Source organism: Alosa alosa, chromosome 18 (genome assembly GCF_017589495.1).
Source record: "Alosa alosa isolate M-15738 ecotype Scorff River chromosome 18, AALO_Geno_1.1, whole genome shotgun sequence".
In the NCBI taxonomy this organism is placed as follows: domain Eukaryota; kingdom Metazoa; phylum Chordata; class Actinopteri; order Clupeiformes; family Clupeidae; genus Alosa; species Alosa alosa.
In genome coordinates this window covers 31,797,168-31,820,963 of record NC_063206.1, presented here as the reverse complement: position 1 = coordinate 31,820,963, position 23,796 = coordinate 31,797,168, and the positions used below count along the sequence as shown (strand labels likewise).

General features: G+C 41.2%; 1 protein-coding gene across 3 annotated transcripts in view; it reads left to right on the top strand.

The window, feature by feature from the left end:
- Window positions 1-23,796, top strand: part of LOC125311500 (serine/threonine-protein kinase 32C-like) — a 284,135-nt gene that overhangs the window by 182,604 nt on the left and 77,735 nt on the right. For all 3 annotated transcript variants that reach the window (XM_048269621.1, XM_048269623.1, XM_048269622.1), the window contains exon 9: window positions 17,070-17,195. In XM_048269621.1, the coding sequence (XP_048125578.1) occupies window positions 17,070-17,195 (126 nt within the window). The remainder of the gene's footprint in view (window positions 1-17,069; window positions 17,196-23,796) is intronic.

Sequence of the window (23,796 nt, the reverse complement as noted above, 5' to 3'; positions counted from 1 at the left end):
AGGCCATCCTTAAAAATATTCTTGTTTGCAGTAACAGCCAAAAAAAAATAAAAAAATGGGTCGGTAGGTAGGTCAATATTTTTTTTTTCAAGATTCAAAGTAAAAAAAAAAAGTAAAATTTTGGTCATGGTGATTACGTAGGTATGAATTTAAACAAATGTGCATATTGTGACGTAACTGACTGGGTCCTCAACCCGTGCCTAGAGGCGCATCACTGCAAACCTCAATCTGATGCAGGTTATGTAGACCAGCCTTTCTCAAACTTCTTTGACCTGAGGCCCAGTCATGGCAGACTTTGGGGTCATAGAGCTCATCTACACGTACCCAACCCCACTCCCTCCAAATCAAATTGTCATTATCATTATCACAATCATTATTATGCCCATATTGTTATACATGTACTTTCACTTAAATGTTTTGTGACATGCACATCAGAGGACTGCTTTACTAATGTAAGATATAATTAGTTTCATTGCTTTTGCATGGTTACATGATGCTTGCATAAGAAAAGAAATACTTCTCAAAACAGCAACAATTATATGGGTGCTATTGTTTTGGGATGTTTCCCTCATGCAACCATCATACATTGGTAGGAAATGGAAAAAAAAATACATGTTTTTTAATGAAGTTTAATTTGAATGCCTGAATGTAAGGATTCAGGAAACACAATACCAGCTTTTTTGGCAAGCAGGCGTAAATCACTGATCTGTTGATCTTTAACAATAGCTTTTGGCCACGTTATATTCAAATTTGACTATACAATGCTCAGTGCTATACAGTCTCTGCTCTGTTTCTATGGAAGTTCCAAAAATCAACATTGTTCTATTAAGTGTCGTTAAACAATTAAATAGCATTCAACAGGTTGAAGCGGAGCTTTGATACCAACGTTATCGATTAGTTTCAGTTTCTCTCGTGCAGACGCCTGCATTGAATGAACGCTCATACTACCACTTTATTATATGGCTCCATGTTTAATGACATCGATAGCAGAAACGTTTGTTTTCTTTTTTTGTCAGTCCGCGGTATCTTGATCAACTGCGCAGCAAATTATCAGACGAAGCACCGCGCCTAATTTCACTCCACGACTCCAGCGGACCAGCAGTCTCCACGCTATGGACCCACATCAAAACAAAACTATTTCCTGATTGGTTGAGAAATCCTATTTTCTGATTGGCCCATAGGTTAGTAACTGAACAGCAGCTCTCTGAGCTGAATGAGCGCACAGACAGCAACGTTGTGATACGTTTGTAAAATATAGCCCTTAGAAATTTCTGTGCGGGCAAGTTAATAATTTCTCAGAGTGAGAAATGCAATGTGTGGCGTGTGATCGTGTGAAGTCATTGAAATGCGTGTGTCTCACACTCAATGCGTGAGACTTGAGAGGTCTGATTATTTATGTCTGTGTATGGGATATAACCTACTTGGGATGCAGATGTCAAAGTGTTTCTATTTTCGTATTGATGTGAATTAATGTGTAGGCCTAGATCCGAAGTTTAAACGATAGTCCTATAGCTGTGACGTGCAGTCACCTGACATCACCATCAAATCAGAGGATATTTCAGAACTATTACGTGGACAGCTCCCTTAAGAGCATCTTAAGAGCAGTGATACGAGCATGTTCGGGAAACAGTCGGAAAAACCAAACGAACGATCGTAAGATTAATCGTAGAAAACCCTCTTAAGAGCGTGTCTCCGTCGTTATCGGGGAAGTGGGCCCTGGCTTGTGACTCCAGCACCTTCACACCCAGAATTGAATAGTTTTTTTGTAAAGTTTGCAGCGAGCCTGGGCCCAGTTCCCCGAAAGCATCTTAAGCCTAAGAGCGTCGTAAAGTCCTTCTTACGGACGTCTTAAGATTTGCTGACTGTTTCCCGAAACCATCGTAGCTTAAGAGCGTCGTGAAAACACTCGTAGATCTACGAGTGCTCCAGAGTTCTCGTTACCGGCTAAGAGCGTCTTAACAGTACTTCTCACTGAGGTCACCAACAGGATATACAGAGGAATTACAACTTAGAATACATAATCCAATTTACGTTCCCATTCTTTATTGTGTTTACCTGTGATGAATCAGATTTTAGCGTGCAAAATAGCATAGCGTACATTTAATGGTCATAATAATGTGATGAAAAGCGGACAAAAATGCAATCAAGTTATGAAACGAGACGTTGCCAGAATAGTTTGCCATTATCTTTGCTAAGTGAGGGCTATATTTTATTAGGCCTATAAGGGTACAAGCAGAGAAAGGAACATGTGGTTTAGACTGTAGGCCTACTGCATCAAAATCTAAGCCTACACATTTCCTCACTTTCTTACTCGACTTCTTTCTTATCTTCAAACGTGTTCTTAAGTGACACAGCGAAAAAGTATTGCATGGTGCAACAATCTAATCTTAAATAATTACAATTTTTTATGTCTGTGTGTGGTATATAACCTACTTGGGATGCTTACATGCAGATGTCAAAGTGTTTCTATTTTCGTATTTATGTGAATTAATGTGTAGAACGGTAGGCCTATAGCTGTGACGTGCAGTCACCTGACATCACCATCAAATCAGAGGATATTTCAGGGCCCACTTCCCCGAAAGCATCTTGAGCCTAAGAGCGTCGTAAAGTCCCTCTTACGAACGTCTTAAGATTTGCCGACTGTGTCCCGAAACCATCGTAGCTTAAGAGCCGTCGCGGAAAACACTTGTAGATCTAACGAAAGTGCTCCAGAGTACTTCGTTACTGGCTAAGAGCGTCTTAACGCATATGCCTCAGTGGAGTCACCCGCAGGAAGATCAGTGACATTACATGTGTCTATGTAATGTCACCGATCTTCCTACTGGTGACTCCACTGAGGCGTGTGCGTGAAGACGTCAGCAAATAAAGTCCGCTGCATAACTAAACTGACTTCACTTGTGTGAGTTCATATATGTTCTTAGGTAGGCCTAGGTTGTTGGTGCAGGTATCATTCATACCAATGTTGTTAAAGTCATAGTGTGTTGCAGGGAAAAAAACATTGTCCAATATTACGATCGGCCAATATATATAATTATATATATGTAAAAAATAAAAAAAAAAAATAAAATGAAAAATAAAATAAAAAATGGAAACAAACACAAAACAGGCAACAGGAGAATGTGACGGAGAACCAAATATGAAGGGAGAGATTTGTGCAGACGGTGTAGGAGAGAAGTTGGAAGGGCAGTGGCAAAAGCAACATAGGGAGGATGCGAAGTGTGCTGGTGGTGATTGGTGACACTGTGACTGTGGGGAAAGGAGCAACCCAAAACATTAAAAAAAGTCCTGGATCACATCACGGCGGGCCTCAAAACCAGCCATGTAGTGCTGAGGCTGGTCGTCCGGATCACGGCCCCCCTCATCAGCCTCAGCCTCCTCCTCCTCGTCTGGCCCATCCGGCTGAAGCCCTGCCCGCACATTGCAGTGACACAGATCACCGCGCAGGCCTTCGCCGGACTGAAGAGGAGTCCCCCGGCCGATTTGTGGACACACCGGAAGCGCAACTTCCACCGCCCGATGGTGCGTTCTACCACACTTCTGGCCAGACGATGGGCCTCATTATAGGCACGTTGATGCTCGTCCTCAGGGTTGACCACAGGTGTGAAGAGGTATGGCCGGAGGGGGTACCCACTGTCGCCGAGAAGTCACCACTCACCCCTCGACGCAGTTGCCTTCCGACCAACAGCAGACTCCCCTGAAAACAAAAAGAGTCGCGGCGTGTTGCCCGCCATCTCGCCACGACGCCAAGGATGATGCCCCGTGGTCACACACCAGCTGGCAATTGATGGCGCTGCACCCTTCCTGCAGATATAGATGTGACCATCATCGTGGGGTGTCAGTATGGGCACTAACGTGCCATCCACCACTCCGGCCACCTGAGGAATCTGATGCTCCCGGAAGAAATGCCCCTGGATCGCCGTCATCTCCTCTCTGGTGGGGAAGCCAACGTGTAGAGGCACCAGTCACAGCAGGCAGTCCGTCACTGCCTGCACAGCCCGTGATACAGACGTCCTGGATAGGCCATGGCCATCGCCGACGACCTGCAGGAAGCTCCCTGTTGCATAGAACCTGAGGGCGGCCAGGAGTTACGTTTGCGCTGTGAGCGCAAAGTTCCTCCTGGTTGCGCGCCTCAGGTCCTCGCTGGTGGCCTCAAGGAGCTGCTGGATGACCTCCCTCGGCAGCCTGTACCTATCAATGATCGCCCGATCATTGTACACCTCGAGGGGATCGCGGATTTACTCGGCGCGGGCGCTAAGTCGCACAAGGCCACTCCGGGGACGCCTCTGCCTCTCTCTCTCTCTGTCTGTCTCTCTTGCGCACGGAGCGCGAGCACTTGCTGTCTTCCAGCCATGGTTTGCTCTGCAAGCCTACATTGTATATATAGGTCCATATAGTAATCTGCAAAACATGTGGATGATTAACGATGATTGGTGTTGAGGCTGTGATGCATCATGTGGATGTCATCAGATACACAACAATTAGGAGTAATTACACACACTGGCTTATATGTGAGGGTTCATGTCCACAGCAGGTCACACACCAGTGCACAGGTGACTGTGATGAGCCATTAGGCTTGTGTGTGGTTCACATCAAGGCACTTCATGATGATTGTATGCAAATGACTCATTTGCCTAATTCCTCTGGCCACTGGAACATGCCAGGCAATATAATGGATATGTAAGTAGTAAAGGTTGTGTGTTGCATGCAGTGTTTGGCCATGTTCTTTATGCCCTCAGACACATGCAACAAAGAAGACTTCATTAAATGATTACTGGAGCTGTATATTAGTAATGTATGCTTTGAGGACTGATGTTTCACATGTGACACAGTGGAAATGGGCAGGCATTTAGCACCCTTTAAGCATTTAGACATTTCAATGTGATTTGCTCATAACATTCCACACTGATGTCCTTACACCTTGTAGGCTCTTAACAACTAGGTAATATTCTGGAATATGGAATGATGACATGGAAGGCACAGCGTGTGGTGCAATACACAATTTAATAGTGGGGCTCACTGGGACCACCTGGAAAGAGATGAAGAGTATGCATGTGAAATTACATTCACAACGTAAAGACCAATCACTCCAAACAGTTTGCTCATGTCTGATGTGTCATTCACACATTCCCAATACATTACATAATTACGTATCACCTTGCTGCTCAGGGAGGATGATAGGCACAGAGATAGTGGGCCGAGCCAACTTCTCCTCCTCCAGTGCCACCTGTCGAGCCAGCAGGTCCAACTTGGCCTTCTTTATGTACAGGACCTGCTGCTGGTACTCGGCATCCCTTTTGGATGCCTCTCTGGTCAGGCCACACAGCTCCCTCAGCAGGCCCAGCTTCTCCCTCTCCAGCTGCACCAGGTTGTGGCTGCACTGGCAGCTGGTAGCAGCAGGGGCAGCAGCAGCATCAGGAGCAGCAGCAGGGGCAGCAGCAGGAGCAGCAGCAGGAGTGAGGGGGCTCCTGGGTTCCTGGGATGGGGGTGGTGGCTCCGTCGAGGTCCCTGGCTGTGGATGTATGCCCCCCATCACATCGACCCCCCCAGGGACGCAGTTGTCCCCAGGATACCCAGGGCCATCTCCTCCTCGGGGGTAAGAGGAGGTGCAGAGCTGCTGCCTCCACCTGTTGCTGCTATTTGTTGCCTATTTGCAGCTGCCTTTTTCTTTGCAAGACTGGCAAAGTCCTGCCACTTTTTGCGGAGATCCGCTCCAGATCTCCTGGTCCCCGACACAGCGGCCATCTTCTCCGCTATTTGCCTTTGAAGCGGTCAAATATAACACCTTTGTGCGCCTCTATTTCCTCTATTAGGAGGCGCACCTCATCGGGCCTGAAGCTCTGCTTTTCTTCTCTCCAACACCGTCCTTGTTGATTGTGGCCATTATTTAGACAAGTCATCTCACGTGAGCAATTACAACGAAGGTTAATTAAATCACCTACATTTCATCCCAAAATATTTTTTTAATTTAGCATGCTGTTGTGAAAGGAGATGTGGTAACAGAGATGCATTAATTTCAGAAAGAAAATTACTGTTTTATTTAGGACACTTCCTTCCGTAGACACGTGTCTTCCGCCTACGAACAGAGTCGCGATATATTCAGCACTGCTTCGGTGGACAGTTCCCCTTAAGAGCAGTGCACGCGCGTTCACGCTACGAGCATGTTCGGGGAACAGTCGGAAAAACCAAACGAACGATCGTAAGATGAATCGTAGAAAACCCTCTTAAGAGCGTGTCTCCGTCGTTATCGGGGAAGTGGGCCCAGAACTATTAACGTTGACAGTTCCCCTTAAGAGCAGTGCACGCGCGTTCACGCTACGAGCATGTTCGGGAAACATTCGGAAAAACCAAACGAACGATCGTAAGATGAATCGTAGAAAACCCTCTTAAGAGCGTGTCTCCGTCGTTATCGGGAAACTGGGCCCTGGTCACAGTTGCAAGGTTTTAGAATGTTGCATCAAGTTGCTGCTCATCTCGTGGCAAATCTTGGGTGTGATATGGGCTTAAGTATGGCGCAGACTGCGCACGTTATGATTAGATGGCATTAAAAGACTGCGGTCGGGAAAAGCTAGAGTTCCAAATTGTATAACTTTTTTTCCAATATAAACTATGCCTACTTCGTCATCGTTAAATTCATCCCTTGTGTTTAAAATTTGCGGATAGGCCAATGGTAAGCTATGCTGGCAACAAAACCAGAACGGTTAAAAGACTGCGGTCGGGAAAAGCTAGAGTTCCAAATTGTATAACTTTTTTTCCAATATAAACTATGCCTACTTCGTCATCGTTAAATTCATCCCTTGTGTTTAAAATTTGCGGATAGGCCAATGGTAAGCTATGCTGGCAACAAAACCAGAACGGTTCGCTAAAGTTATTCTTTATTCTAAATGCCAGGCGCGCCTTCAGGTGTACGTCCCTACGCACTGTGCGTACCATCAGGCTACTCAACAGCGAGAGAACATTTCCCTTGTGTGTGCGTGTATTCACACCAAATTCCTTCCCAACTATGCACAGTATCCCATTAGCTGCATCCCACCAGGCTATTTACCATTTTCTATTCCGTAAAGTTAGTGAACACGTTATCAAAATTAACGTGCACACATTTTGTTTGAGCAGGAGAGAGAATACGCACGCAGGCACGCAATAGGCTACTTGTTGTTTTCTTTTACTCAGCTATCTATATACGGTTATCAGCACACAATGTTGAGCTAATTCACTAACTCAATACTCATCATAGATATCACAAGTTTAAACAACGAAAACAGAAAGGATGGAGGCAGCAAAGCTAGGAGTTATTCCAGATGGACAAGAACAAGGTAGGCAATTGGTGTGCTTTGTCAGAACTTAGACTGCACTAAAGCCAGGCGCCACGCTACGCCTAGAACAAAACTAAAGGTAACTTTAGCCAGTATAGGGCTGTATCAAGTTGTCCAAATCATTGTAGACGTTGTCGTTGTATTATTGCACGTGGATGTTGTTATGCTATGTAGGCTACTTTTTTGCTGACTGACCAATGCATGGACCTAAAACGGACAAATAGCCTATTGTTCACGAGTGAAACATTTTTTGGGGGTGGTGGTGGTGGTGGTGGTGGGGGGGGGTGTGTACCATAGCATTAATTCCTGCTGGCGCCCCTGCTAAATGCCATGGCGATAAAGAGAAAGAAGTCAGAAAAGGAATTTACCTTAGACTAGGCTATATCAGAGCCCGTCTACGGACATTCTCTGGCTATATAACCTACTGAAATAGGTTAATGATGTAAAGTCAAGTACGCTTCTATGGGACTGGGTGTGCGCCAAGCACAATTTTTTATTGATGAGTCGGAGGGCAAGTGCTGCGCATAGTTGCAGTGGAATGTGGCTGCCCAGGGCATTATAAAACTCCTCACTCTTAGACCTACTCATACATGGCGGTGAAATGGCGTATTTAGCTGTCTAAATTCGAATCATATGCTGGGGGAGGAATCGTCGGACATCCATGATTATTTTGTTATTCCGCACCCCTGGTCAAAAATATGTTCCCGCGCGCCTGGAAGTAGGCTATGATTTGAATGTAGACAAATTTGGCAAATACAAAACGGGAGAAACAATATGGTTCATGCTCTCTCATGCTGTTTCATTCGGGCCGAAAAGGAAGGAGAATGAAACATTAAGCACGTTCCACTTTAGCATAAATAATTCCTGAACGGTTTTGGTCAGGGCTGATAATGCAACTGTATTTGACAAAGGACCGATATAGGCTATTTGCTATAGTGACAAAATATGAGCTTTCACTGTGATACGATCTCTTTGTAGATTACATTTAATTAAAATGTGTTTCATTTGTTCTGGCTATGCTATTTGGATCTTACTGTATCTCACTCAATGAACAACATCTCAACACTAGATGAATGATGATCCGTAATTGTCATCATTTTTTTTCCATTTACTTTTTATTTTTATGTCTTTCTGATTATTTCAGTTATATTCAGAAGTGTAAAAGTCCAGCTCACATTTTTGTTCCAACCATTCACTTAATTAGCTGATTCTAATTAGCACAACATTTAAGACAGGTGGATCAGATAATTAGTGAAATCACCTGTACTGTTTCTACTTTGACACCTCTGAGATTATCCTATTGGATTCCAACAGAAACACTCCAATAGGACCCCTATGGAACCAAAATCCTATAGGAGTATTATTAAGATTATCCTATAGGATTCCAATGATCCCTATCATATTTTGGAACCACAATCCTATAGGAGTCGTACAAGAATTATCCTATAGGATTCGAACAAAAACAATCCTACAGGATTTCTATCATATTTTGGAACCAAAATCCTATAGGATTCGCACTAGGATTATCCTAAAGGATTCGAACGAAAACAATCCTATATGATTTCTATCATATTTTGGAACCAAAATCCTATAGGAGTCTTAGTAGGATTATCTTATAGGATTCCCAGTTCCAAAATATGATAGGATTGTTTCTATTGGAATCCTTTAGCATTTTTTTTTGACTAGGGGAATGAAAACATAGCCTGGCCTATTTGATACACAAACAAGCGGTGTAGGCTACAACGTAAAAAAATTGGTAAAATAAAAACAGGAGTATATTTGTTAGCTTTAACTAAAATGTGAAAGGTAGAAGCTATAACATTATGACCATCAACAATGAGTATTCATGCCATGAATGAAACCCATGAATCATGGGTTTCATCAGGTCCCGTCACACAGTATAATCAAGCAACATGCAGTCTGCATTCATAATCTATTCTAGGTGCTTGATTTTATACACCTGTGGAAAGTGGCCTGATGTTGAACAGGACCAGAGCCATAGTATCTGGTTGATGTTAACGTTCTAGTTAAAACGCTGCTGGTTAGTAATGAACAAATGTAATGTTAGTGCTTAGCTGGGAGCCAACGTTACGTTACGTTTGATTGTCGTTAGCTATCGAAACCTACAGCTAACCGGTCATTGTAAATTTGATGACATATTAACATTGATTAACAGTGGATTTCCTTACATAATAAATATCAACGTAGCAACTATTTCACTAATGTTAACGTTATCTAACGTTATAATGTTAGTTTAGCTATTTGTGACCCATAACGCTAACGTTATATGACATAATGTTTGACGACATAAATGACTGAAATACCAAAGAACGGAACACTTACCTTGTCTGTAATTAGAGAAATGTGCCTCTAAAGGAGAGTTTCACGAGCAAATGTGACCCTGCAAGGCAAAACCAGTCGCTTTGCGCTCGGTGCTATTTTGAGAAAATCCATGATAAACAAACATACAAGTTAAAATGTCGAATTTCACATTTTCGCATAATTCGACAGTAAACAGTCTACACTTTAATATTGTGAACAAATTTCATGGGAAAACATATGTTTTGACTGTTTAACCCTCTCTGGGTAACACTTTACGGTAAGGGTACATGAATTATCATGAATTCATTCATGATTTATGCATTACTTCATTCCATGTGGGATGTGTTTAGAGAACTGCACAAGTTGTGTTCAAATCAGAATTTGAGTAGTGATGACTACATTTTTGACATGTGTTTAGAGAACTGCACAAGTTGTGTTCAAATCAGAATTTGAGTAGTGATGACTACATTTTTGGCAGAAAAAGAAATCATCATGATCATTCTTAATAAATCATAAATCATAATGATGTGCTCACCATACTTAATGCTTTAGTTGATGTGTTGTTAATGTATGAGGTCATGAATGACAGACTATGAACTCATGTAAATTCCTGATGATTCATGTAGTGTTGCACGGTGTATCGATACTACGTTTTCCGACGTTTTTAGAATCGATACTAATTAACGTTCTGTGTCTGCGTGAACTGCTGCTCTCATTGCTCCTTGCATGCATCTAGGCAAGTGGGCATGTCAAGCAGGCAGCTCTGAGTGAGTGAGTGCGCAGCCAACGTCAACATACAGTAGTTCTTTGCCGACCGTCCTCGGCCTTGTGGATAAAACAAAAGGTGAAGTGAAATCTGCAACTATTTCGGATACATCGCGAATAGTGAAGGGAAGCCATCAGGTACACAGAGGCCCGTTTGTGAAATATGTTTCAAAGTCATTTAAAAGCAGTAGGCTACGCATGGAACTTGGCTAAACACCTCACAGACATATCCCAACATTTTTGTTCAAAGAACGGCAGGTTAACGAATATGCTATAGAAAACACTCGACTACATGGTTAGTGCCAAGTTCTTCTCTTCTGTTTTAGTCTAGCCTAAGTGAAACGAGTAAGGTTCTCTGGGATAAAGTTTAACCTTCCTTCATCAATGAATTTTTTTGAGACATAATGAGCTGTAATCATAGGGTGCTAACGTGATGAAAGCGCAATGTTCATGCCAGAATAACATTACCATAACTTGTAAACAATCTATTTCATGTTCGGTCAGTACTACTGGTAATATTTGTCATGGCATGTAGACTGCAATTTGTTCAATAAGTATTGCCCAGATGTAGGATAGGCCACCCGAAATGTTCTAATTAAAGCCCACAGCATAAAATACCACCAAAGCGTGTTGAGTCCTAATAATAATAATAGCGGCTTATTGTTACGTTGTAGCAAATCATGTTATCAAAGAAATAGACGTAGGCTAGTGTAGGAATGCACACAGACATATTGCAACAGGTAATGGTGTAGGCCTATCTGACGAAGACCTGAGTGGTTGGAACGTCAGACTTGTACACTGGGCTAAAGAAGACTATCCTCACATTTTTTCCCTTTGCAACTGTCAAAGAAATCCCATGAACACGGGAAGGCCTAGGGAAGCCTATACTGTACATCAGATGGCCTAAAGATTAGGCCCCTCTGCATAGCATTCAGTGATTTGCATGCAGTAATTTCAACACTGACCTTGATCTAGCCTAGTTTGGCTATTTAAAGCTACTGTATTGGCAAAACACAACACAATGTAAATGAACTATAACAAAAAATAAAAGGACTTAATCACACAAAGTAGGCCTATTATTTTACTGACTATAAAATAATAATTATGTAGGAAGTTTAGAACCCAGAATTGACCTTCACACTACAAAAGTGCACCGAATTCAACACAAATGACTCAATACACTTGGAGGAGGTATGAGTCCTTTCTTTTCCAGATATCTTAGGATTTCGCTGTAGTATCGTTTCAGTATCGAGCATCGTGATATTTATGGCAGGTATCGTATCGAAGTCATAATTTTGGTATCGTGACAACACTAGATTCATGAGATATTAACTCATTGAGTGCCAAAAACGTAATATTACGTTTTTCCTTCCCATGCGTTGATTGCCCAAAAAACGTAATTATTACGTTTTTTTTTTTTTAAATTCTTAAACTAGACACTCTAACACACCTTATATGTGATTTTGGGAACTCTGTGATGAATGGAAATGAAATATATGATGATCGTATATATGAAAACTTATGAAAATGCACAATCTGGACATTTTATCTGGACATTTTATCATAACTCGGTTTCCGCTTTGGGTCGAATCAGTGACGCATGCACGTCAGCTCAAAACCAGGCTATTTTCGTGGGTCTATCACTAGGTGGCAGTCTCGCTAGGTCACTTCCTGGAAACTTTACAGGCAACACTTCATATTTCATGAAAGACGTTATATCTCCATTTGTAGAAAAAAAAACAGCGATTTTGATGAAAACTAGCCACTGTTTAGCTTGGGATTTCTCAGGAACAGAGGCGTGTAGAAATACATGGTTTGCACCCACTGAGAGCTTAAAGTCTCACCTTTCAAACGAGCCATTGTATGTGTTCATAGCTGTAACACAGAATATGTTGTGGCTGTACAGAAATCATCAACAATGGTATAGATTGCTGGCACTCTAGGACAAAGCTTCCGAAAACAGCTTGGCATTCAATGAGTTAAGGAATGAAGTAATACATAAATCATGAATTAATTCATGCATGAGTAATAAGTAACATAACATAAGTGGGGAAAATAAGTATTGAACACGTCAACATTTTTTTTAGTAAGTATACTTCCAGTGAGGCATGAAATTGTCACTGGACATTAGTATTAATTTAGGTAATCCACACATATATAAAAATCCAAACATTAATCTCTAAAAGTAGAGTTATGAGTAAAAAAAGTGGAATGGCACAGGGGAAAAAGTATTGAACACGCTAAGAAAAAGCAGTACACAAGGGCAAGGAATGGCAAGGAACAAACTGGAATCTATAAGTAGTTAGATAAATTATCCCTCCTATCTGTAAAATTTGATATAAGCTGGGTTAGTTTTTTGTTACCAAGGTGTCACACAAGAAACATTTCATGATGGGTAAAAGCAAAGAGCTCTCCCAAGACCTTTGCAACCTTATTGTTGCAAAACATATCAATGGAACTGGTTACAGATGCACTTCAAAACTTCAGAATCATCCAGCAAGCAGTATTGGAGCCATTATCTGCAAGTGGAAGGAACATCACTGCATCATCAACTGGCCATGTACAGGAGCTCCTTGCAAGATTTCTGACCAGAAAGTCAGAAGGATAGTCAGAAGAGTAGCCCAAGAGCCAAGGACCACTCAGAGAAAGCTCCAGAAAGACTTGGAGGCAACAGGTACAATTGTTACAGAGAAAATCATAGGTAATGCACTCCACCGCCATGGCCTCTATGCACGCTCATCCCGCATGACTCTATTGCTGAAGAAAAACATGTCAAAGCTCGTTGAAAGTTTACTGAGAGAATGTATTTCAGATGTCATACTACACACCATATTTGGAGGAGAAATGGCACTGTGCATCACCTTAAATACCATACCAACAGTGAGGTTTGGAGGTGGTGGCATCATGGTGTGGGCTCTTTTTCATCTCATGGCGCTGGCAGACGTCATACAGTTGAAGGAATGGAGTCATTTTGTTCCAGGAGAATCTTTACATCCACCAGGATGATGAGGATGAGACATGGCTAGACCTTCCAGCAGGACAATGATCCAAATCATTCAGCAAAGGAAACTCTCAATTGGTTTCAGCAAAGGAAATCAAGGCCCTGACTTCAATCCAATTGAACATTTTTGGAAGTTAACTAAAGATCAGGATTCACAGGAGGGACCCCTGGAATCTTCAATATTAAAAGACTATCTGTTTAAAAGAATGGGCCAAAATTACACCAGAATGCTGTGACTGATTAGTTTAGTCATACAGTAAATGCTTTGAAGCTGTCATTACGAATAAAGGCTTTTCCACAAAGTATTTAAGAAATTTCAGCAGGCGTGTTCAATACTTTTTTCCTGTGTCATTCCGTTTTATTACACATAACTCTACCTATAGACTTTAATGTTTGGATTTTTTATATGGGTGGATTATCTAGACTGTTTTAAGGGCATTTTCACTACCTTTAGTTAGAAGGATTTATCCTGGTCATTGCAAGTGCCATACATACATGCTATATTTTGAGCAGAGTCTATGCTACCCAAATCTGCCACAATTTCATGTATTAATACTTGCATTGATTTAATGTAGATTTTTAAATAATAAAAATACAAAAAGCATATTATACAAATTCTTATATTTTGACATGTATCTCACCACTGCAAGCTGGCAGCTCGACTTGCCTTACATGTGTGTGTAGAGCAGACTGTCCTGAATCTGGCAATATCATTGACTTCTGCCAGTTTAAGTTAAGTTAAACTGAGGCCTTTATCTGCATTGAGCTAGTAGGCCTATGATTTCTTAAGGTTGCTTATTAGATCCGCCCATGACCTCGGTGGCAATTAGTTCTTTTGAATATTGGGGTGAATTGTTACAGTTGTTGCCCTTAACTCTTCATGCGGCTTTGAAATTATGTTAACAATCAGGGAAAGAAATAGTCTAATCACAGAATACAAGTATTCAACTGCCTTTGAAATGACCATCTCTTGAAAGTAACTTATAATAATAATAATAAGCTTTATTTGTATAGCACCTTTCATACACAGAATGCAGCTCAAAGTGCTTTACATTTGAAGCATGTAACACAATAATAGTCAGTCAGTCATTGTCAATCACTTTTCTTTGCTGTTTATGATCTACTCAGCAACATATCAAAAATATAGAAAATGACGTCATAAGACTGGCAGCCTTAACCCTCTTACCCCCCACAAGCACGCCATATGGCAACTGTGGCAAGGAAAAACTCCCATATTCCAGGAAGAAACCTTGAGCAGAACCTGACTTAATAGGGGGAGCCCATCTGCTTCTGATGTAGCAGTAGCAGATGTAGAATAATCTGAAGATGTAGTCTACAGGATAAGATGAGTTAACTAAAAGCTTTCCTGTACAGGTATGTTTTCAGATCTTTTTAAAAAATATTTACTGAACTCGCCTGCTTGATGTACAGAGGCAGGGTGTTCCATAGTTTGGGGGGGCATAATGGATAAACGCAGCTTCTCCCACTTTGTTTGTGGAGCACTTTGGGTGCGATTAAAAGATTAGAATTGGATGATCTAAGTTTCCTTTGTGGTTGATAAGATATTAAAAGCTCAGAGATATATGAAGGTGCTATGCCATTCAGAGCTATGTAAGTAATTAACATAACCTTAAAATCAATTCTATAGGAAATAGGGAGCCAGTGCAGTTCAGCCAACACAGGGGTGATGTGTTCTCTCTTCTTAGTCTTAGTTAAAAGTCTAGCCGCAGAGTTCTGTATGAGTGCCAATTTCTTTAGATGTTTTTTGGGAAGACCAGTGAAAAGTGCTTTGCAGTAGTCTAACCTGCTAGTGATAAAGGCGTGAATTATTAGATCCGCCCTAACTTATGACATGTTAGTGACAACTTGTTATAGCAGGTCAAAAAAAAAAGAATTTGTAGCCAATAAAATGATCTGAAATGGGTCATGGGCAAAGCTAACCTGACAATAGCCAGATGAATTTCGCTCCGCCTAGCTCCACTCATCCATCTGGAACCGATCCATTGAAGTGTTGCTTCAGAAGGCTGGGCCTAATCAAAAAATGCTTGCATATGATTGAATAAGCCACTTGTCCGTCATCTATTGACGTGCTACTTCAACCACTCACATCGAAGCCAACCCATGACGCTAATAACAGTCTCACAGTCGCTTCTACGCTATGTCACATCTATGAAACTCCCGCCCTGCGTCCTGATTGGCTGAACCATAAAGTCGGTTGCAGAAATCCCTCTCAATGGAAGAGGTCCCAGATGGATGTGAGTGAAGCTAGGCGGAGCTAAGCGGAACGACATTCATCTGGCTATTGTCAGGTTAGGGCAAAGCTGGGCCCATAAGAAAAAGAGCAGCAGCTAAAAGTCACCTCAATCACCATAAGTTGGAAGGACTTGCATAGATGAGTAAATACTAACTCATTATTTTGTAATTCGAATGAATGATTGTTCTCAATTATTTTGTATTATTGCATACATTTAACATGTATAGATTTCTCTGGGCTGCTCAAAGTCTGTGTGCAGTGTAGGCTATTTTAGGCAGCACATCCTGTAGGAGTCTGATGTTTAGAATGACTGAACTTCTCCTGTCCTTAGTATGCCTTTCATGAACATGTTCGCAAAGCAAGACAATTTGAAAAATCTATACGGCTCTGGACTCAGAGCATACTTCATGCCTAGGCCATCTCATTTCAATAAACTGTTGGTTGAATGTTGTATCAACAGGTTTTGAGCCAATTCCATAAGTTATTGTAATGTTTCAATGCAATATTCTGTAAATAAAAGGCTGTGACAGCATATAAACTGGTAATAATTAAGCATTATGGCACGCGTGAGAGTGGGGTTGGTAGGAGCTATCACCATGGCTATGATTAGGTCGTAGGCACGAGACTGAGTGACACAGGTAATCAATCGTCTCATATTAAATGGAACATTCACATTAATCTCTATTTAAACATTTTCTCACTCAAATATGACAAAAATCACTGTTCTTTTGTTATGAATGAATGGAATGTTCGCATCAGACAGTTCAGTTAAAAGAGTGAAGTGGTTACGAGCTGTAAAACGCCTAAGTGGGGATGTCCTGAGATATTGCCAGTCTTGATGACTCATAGAATACTTCTCGTCCAATCAGAAATTAATAAATAGTTCGACCGGACCTAACCATTGTATAATGTGGTGCGTGTCTGTAATCAAACAGTTGTTGTGGTTCTCGGCTGGTTGAAATGATGAACCGATCCCCATAAACCATTGCACTTTATAGTGCATTAATTAGATTATCCTCATGGAAATCCATATTAGCAATGGGAAAGTATTAGCATAAGTACAAGTAATGTTGTCTTGGTAGTTATGTTAGATGTTTGGGAGGGAGTAAATCATGTTGCGTGTCTATGTCTCGGCTCATCTCGTTTGTGCTGAATGACCTAAATGCAGGACCGTGAACTCAACTGAGTGAGAACCGATCCCAAAAGACATTGCAATGTGATTGTGCATAATGTCAATCTAGCACCCACCAAAGCAATCAGCATGAGCAACCACAATGACTACCCTAGCAATACCATAGCAACATTCTAGCAACCACTTTGCATGCACAGATATTTCCTTCAGGAAAGGTATTTCTTTCAGGAAATGCATTTCTAGTTATTATTATTATTGTTATTGTTGTTCTTTTAATTTTTTCAGCTGCTGACTGTGAACCCTGAACATCGCTTCTCTAGCCTGGCCCAAATGCAGACTGCCCCCTACCTCTCAGATATAGACTGGGATGCTATCTGCGAGAAGAAAGTGGATGCTGGCTTTGTTCCTAATGTAAGCACAATCTAGAGACCTTTTCTCAGCTCTCTCAAAGATATAACTTATGTATAAGGTGCTTACCTGTAAATGCCTTATTGTTAACTTAGCCAAGACAAAGATTACAGCACCACAGAGATATTTCTGTTTAAAGTTGATTTCACACTACATCACCACCCAAATGGAGTTCTGGAGAGCATACAGTGGGCAGTGCTTCGACTTGGCCAGCTTCACTCGCAGTCCGCGCGCGGGATCACACGGTATCACGCGACTTTAATTTGTATTTTTCCAGTGACGCTGCAACGACGCTGCAACAACCCAAAATCTGGGTGGCTTCTCTGCGCAAAGTTTGTCTCAAAAATACGTGATCCACAAATGCTGATCCACAAATGTGAAAATTAAAACTGTGTGTGCTGGTGATCCACAAATGCAAAATTAGATTTCACAAAGGCAATTTTTAGTTTTACAAATGCCATTTAATTTACAAATACACATCTACAATTGTGAAAACCAATTTACAAGTTACAAATATGATTTTTTTATTTGTGGATGTCAAAACACGAATGCAAGTCAAGAAATATTTGTGGATGTCGCCATCTACTGGATTGCGATTTCTGTGTGCCGGTGAATTAAAGTAGGCCTATTTACGTGTGGATTTGTGTGACTTTCATGTGAAGAACGTCTCAAAAACACGTAACTTTGGAAAGCGAAGAATGCGTGTGTTGGTGATCCACAAATGCAGAATCACATTTCACAAATGAAATTTTCGGTTTTTCAAGCTCGTGCATGAGTAATAACGTCATCCATAGCAACGAAGACTCACTCACTCTTAGTCAAAGATTCTAGAGCGCTCAGCTCCAGAATCTGTTCAGGAGTTGTCATTTTCCCTTACTAAGAGTAGGTCTGAAAGGCTTTGTGAATAACTTAATAAGAGAAACTCCAAGCTAAAATCTTTTATTGCTATTTAGGAGTAGCCTACTCCTAGTGGTAAGATAAAAGGCTTTGTGAATATGGCCCCTGTTGTCTAACCCAATGCATAGCCCATTTACACAAAAATAATGGTCGAATATTAGGCTACTGATGATCATTGTTATTTAAGAACATGCAGTGCGCGTAGGGCACCAAAAACATCTTGCTCGTAAAAAAATCATCATACCGCACATTGTGGCGGGTCTGTTATTTAACCTACTTACTGTAGGCTGCGCAAACCACAGGCCTTTATTTTGGGCAAGCTTGCATTCGAGGCAGGCTTTCTGTTGAAGAATTTTATATAAAGCCTGCGCTAACAGTAATCCTCCTGCCCCCGATACCACAGCTGTGGATAGTGTGGAATGTTCAAGTAATAACACAATCCAATGTGTGTCTTAATTGTCCCCCGCTGACAACCTCAAACATTTCTCTAGATTTTGCAACGACTTTACATGACACAATGCCATAAAATGCCAGTTTTTAGGACACAGAATAATGTTTGTAATGATACCAGTTAGGCCTACGTTCAACAGTAGGCCTAACATAAGTGTAATGAGCTATTCATTGTTGAAGGTGCATGGTGAAGTGAAATTCTTACTTTCGAAAACAAACATTTGCCGATATCATTGGAAAGGGGATAGGCCTACTTGATTATTTTTTACGTAGCCTACAATGGCCAGTTCAGACAAAGCCGAAATTACTAATTTTGAAACATTTGTATGGTTATATTGCTTAACTTAAATCGTAGAGAGTAGGCTACCGCACCCCACAGTGATGGGCCTAGCATGGGGTATAAACAAGCTGAGAATTTAGCGGTGTCACGTATGCCTGTCACAGACGTGGGGAGCTGAAGCTTGGGATACAGTTACTACAGTAACAGTATTTTATTTTACTTCTTATGGAATATTTTTTTTTTCACTTTTATAAAGGCTTTGTTTGAATGCTGTTGGAACAAATAGTAGTTGATTATAAAGGCAACTTTCTGTTGCAATATTCTGTGTGTCCTGGACTGCAGGTAACTTGTTAAGCCAGTGGTTCTCAAACTTTTTCTTTTATTCCCCACTTTGATCAAGGGGGCATTGACTGATGATAGTGGAGATAACGTGTTATCCCGAGGCCTTTGCAAGTCAGCATCTCCGACGGTAGTCTACCCTATTAAAAATATAAGTTTTCGATGTCCCAAACGGAGAGCCATACTTTATTGTTTTAACGATCTCTATGCTACTCACCAAAATGTAGGCATGAGAACATGATGAAGTATCCAACTGTCGTGTGTTAAATTATTGTGATTACGAGCCAGTGGTTTTCAAACATTATGCGTGACTTGGACATCTAACGAAATGCAACAGACTCATATCGTCCTCGCATTCGCAAAATGAGGACATACAGACTGCTCAGATAGATACAGGTGTACCTCCAGTTATGCACGGTTTTAGTCAAGTCATTTAAATGTGCTGGTGAAACAGCTGTGTACTCTTGTTATTTATCCCTATTCACCCACGCCGTCAATTCTGTGGCGCAGTGCGTTAAGGCCGGCTGATGACAGCCGCCTTTACGCAGCAGTTATCAGTCCCCATGTCCAAGAGTTCGAATCTGGGTTAAGCCCATATTTTGAGAAATGCTGAATAGACCACAACCAATTTCAATTCTTCAACACGGTCACCGTTAGACTAGAGGGGAGAAAGAATGGGAAAATATCTGGGCACAGTTCTTCCAGAGCTTCGTGCCAAGTAATAAGCGTTGAGTCGAGATGTTTGTGTGAATGAAACGAAGCGTATAGCCATAGTGTGTATAGCCATAGTGTGTGCGTAAACCAATGGTGTGGAGATGACGCCACAGGGTTTTATTTAAGTAAAAAAAAATCGTCTGTGTTAACGTAAGTTTACAACCGGCAGGTCGGTCGGACTAAAAGGGGAAAAAAATAAATATTTGGGTCGGTTTTAAATTGACAGGGTCGGCTGGGTTACAGCAAACGAAAATATTTTTAAGGATGGCCTGGCAGTGTTTTTTTGCGCGTCTGCAGAAGTCAGCCAAATATGAATGTAATTCTGCGGCATAAAGCAGATGTATTTGTTTATTGTACAGAAAAATAAAAATGACATATCATGACATTGCAGTCAAGAAGTAGGGCAAATTCATTTACGAAACATTTATTCATTTATTTATTTATAAAACGTGGGTCATAGTTGTCTAAGCCTCTATTGCGTAGCCTGTTAAAAACATCGCCAGATAGTATTAAATCGGCAACAACATTGTTTTCTGCAGAAGCCTACCCAAGGCTACAGATTAATTCTGAACAGTTATTTCTCTACTGGCTCAATTATCACACAAGACACTGTTTTGATTTGCGTAGTTGAGTTACCCCCAACACTGACAATAATGTAGACAGAAAATTTGATTTTGATTTTCGTTACCACCGTGTAGTCAAGCCATACCCAAGTAGCCTAAATCGAGGTAATGTTTAATTATGCATGATTTATTTTGTTATTGAGTTCGTAGGTTGGGATTACTCTCGGCAGCCTCCTTATTTTTCAGAAGGGGCGGCAGGCAGAGCGATGTACAGTGGCAGAGCGACCCACAGTGGCTGAAAGTGGTACTAAAGCTTCACGCAGCTTCACGCCTCGTAATGCGCGACTGAAGTGGTCATTTGAAAGCGATGTCCACTGTATGGTTAGTTGTAGCTGGCTATACACTCACCCAGAGCCATAGACAGAGTTGCAACGCTCTTTGATGTCGCCGTCACACAGTCACATGATTCATGTACGCCCTCAAAAGTAAAAACTATGGCACAGACAGCAGCGAAGACAGTAGTAAATGGAAAAGTATTCATAGATCAAACCAATTGTTTGCTGTTTTTTAAACTGCTTTTATGTTTGATAAATTGTCACTACTGCAAATCCATATGAGTTATTTAAGATATCTGGGAGTTCATTTATATAAGCATAGGCTATTATAGCACAAAATGCAAGAACCTGAAGCCGTTGGATTTAATTTGTTGTGTAATGTTATTCTACTGCAATAAATCATCTCTGCCACGAGAACTTTACCCTCATGAGCACTTTAACCTAGCTACCATAGCTTACTGAGATTTTTTCATTATTACATTATGCATTATTACATTAACATTGACATTTAATGCTAAGTACATAAAAATAACAGTATTTGATATGCTAACAGCAGCTAATGCAATGCACTTTTTTTTAAGAACTGCCATCTAATCAACTTAAGGTTGAATGTGCTGGCAACCAATTAAATGAACGGAGTTCTATGCCGTGAATGCCAGTTTTTGGAACTATTCCTGTCTCCATAACCTAGAAAATGACAGGGAAAAGTGGCACCATTGTTTTCCATGGTGTCCTTTGGTAGTTTTCGCTACCGCTCTGCTCTCACCAGCCACTTTATTAGGTAGACCTGTTCAACTGCTCATTCACACAAATATCTAATCAGCCAATCACATGGCAGCATAGACATGGCCAAGGTGGTCTGCTGGAATTCAAGTCGAGCATCAGAATGTAGAAATGTGGTTTAAGTGACTTTGATCGTGGTATGTTGTTGCCACATGGACTGATCATTGGAGACTAGAGTATTTCAGAAAGTGCTTACTTATTTTCACATACATCCATTCGAAAAAGACAAAATATCCAGTGAGTGTAGTTCTCTGGGTGAAAATGCTTTGTTGATGCCAGGTGTCAGAGAAGAATGGACCTAAAGGGGCAGCTCTCTCCCCATGATTCCGGCCCAAAACATGACTCCGCCACCTCCTTGCTAATGTCTCAGCCTTGTTGGGACATGGTGGCCATTCACCAACCATCCATTACTCCATCCATCTGGACCATTGGGGGTTGCACGGCACTCATCCGTACACAAAACTGTTTGAAAATTAGTCTTCATGTATTCCTGAGCCCACGGCAACCGTTTCTGCTTGTGAGCTTTGTTTAGGGGTTGCCGAATAGTAGGTTTATGCACAATTGCAAACTTCTTGAGGATCCAGAGATGCACCAGAGATGGCGGGACTCCAGAGGCACCAGTGGTTTCAAATACCTGTTTACTGCTTTGCAATAGCATTTTAGCAGCTGCTCTCTTGATCTTCTTAGTCACATACGTTTTTGGGAAATATCCAATGTTTTAATACCTTGTCCAAGGTAGTGCACAATTTTATGTTTTTCAGCAGCAAATGAGATCCTTTTTGAGTGAGAGTGTTAAACAATCAGAGAAGGCCCATGAGTAACAGGGGCAAGGAAAAACTTCCTAGAATTGGAGATACATGTAGGAAAAAACCTTGAGCAGATCCACAACTCAAGGGCGGTACCAGGAGTAGGTAGAGTACTGAAAGTCTATACTCAAGTAAAAGTACAATTACTCCCTTTAAAAATGACTTGAGTAAAAGTAAATACTACCATCTGAGAAATCGACTCAAATAAGAGTAAAAAAGTACTTTGTTAATAAATTACTCAAGTTACAAGAAACTTGAGTTTCTTTTATTTTACATTTTTATGGGCAGCCTTGGCCCACTGGTTAGCACTCTAAACTTGTAACCAGAGGGTTGCCGGTTCGAGCCCCGACCAGTGGGCCGCGGCTGAAGTGCCCTTGAGCAAGGCACCTAACCCCTCACTGCTCCCCGAGCGCCGCCGTTGAAGCAGGCAGCTCACTGCGCCGGGATTAGTGTGTGCTTCACCTCACTGTGTGTTCACTGTGTGCTGTTTGTGTTTCACTAATTTACCGATTGGGTTAAATGCAGAGACCAAATTTCCCTCACGGGATCAAAAAAGTATATGGACCCTTTCAAGAGAGTTCTATTATCAGCATCATAGTTGGCCCCACAAGACTTCCTTTTTAACATTCCATATGTTATCTTAATGTAGAGGAAGTAGATTGGGGCCCAAATAGAACGTTCAAGCATTGTTTTTGTTTTTATTGATGAAAGGGTCTATATACTTATACTTATATATATTTTTGATGGTCCTTTAAAAGTAGCCCTAACCTTACGCCTATTTGCTTTTCTCCTTCTTTGTAGGCTAATCATATAGGCAAACATATTTTAACAGCCCATTACAAATATAGTTTATTTAATATAGGCCTACTTTAATATCTGACACACTTGTGTAGGCTATCTTGTCATAGCCAGAATATACATTAAGTGGCTACGGGTTGAAAAGCAGTCACTTTAAATCCATTGCCAGCTGATTCTTCTGCTTTGCATTGATAGAAGTCTGGTTATAACTTCACCATACAGAACATATAGTAACCTAAAAACAATGGCTATATTATGGGTAGACCTACATTTAGGCTACATATAGCCTAGGCATATCCACTTGGACAGAGTGACAGAGTATGCTATCTGTTTTCTCAGCCTACCGTCTTTGTCATGTCCTGCAACATTGAGGCTACATAAACGAATGCTAGGTTTTTTCAAACTTGTGTGCTCAATTTCTGAGGCTTTTACTTTGCTTCTACCTTCCTTGTCCAACATGATTGTTGAACGATGCTGGCCACAAATAATATAGGCGAAAATTTCCGTCATGTCATACTTCTCATCTCACTGCTACGCTGTCTCACCAGAAGATGCAGCAGCTGGCAGGACGTCATTGTGTTAACTGAGCTGTTAGATAGAACATACTGTATAGAATGGAATATATAGAACATCTACTTC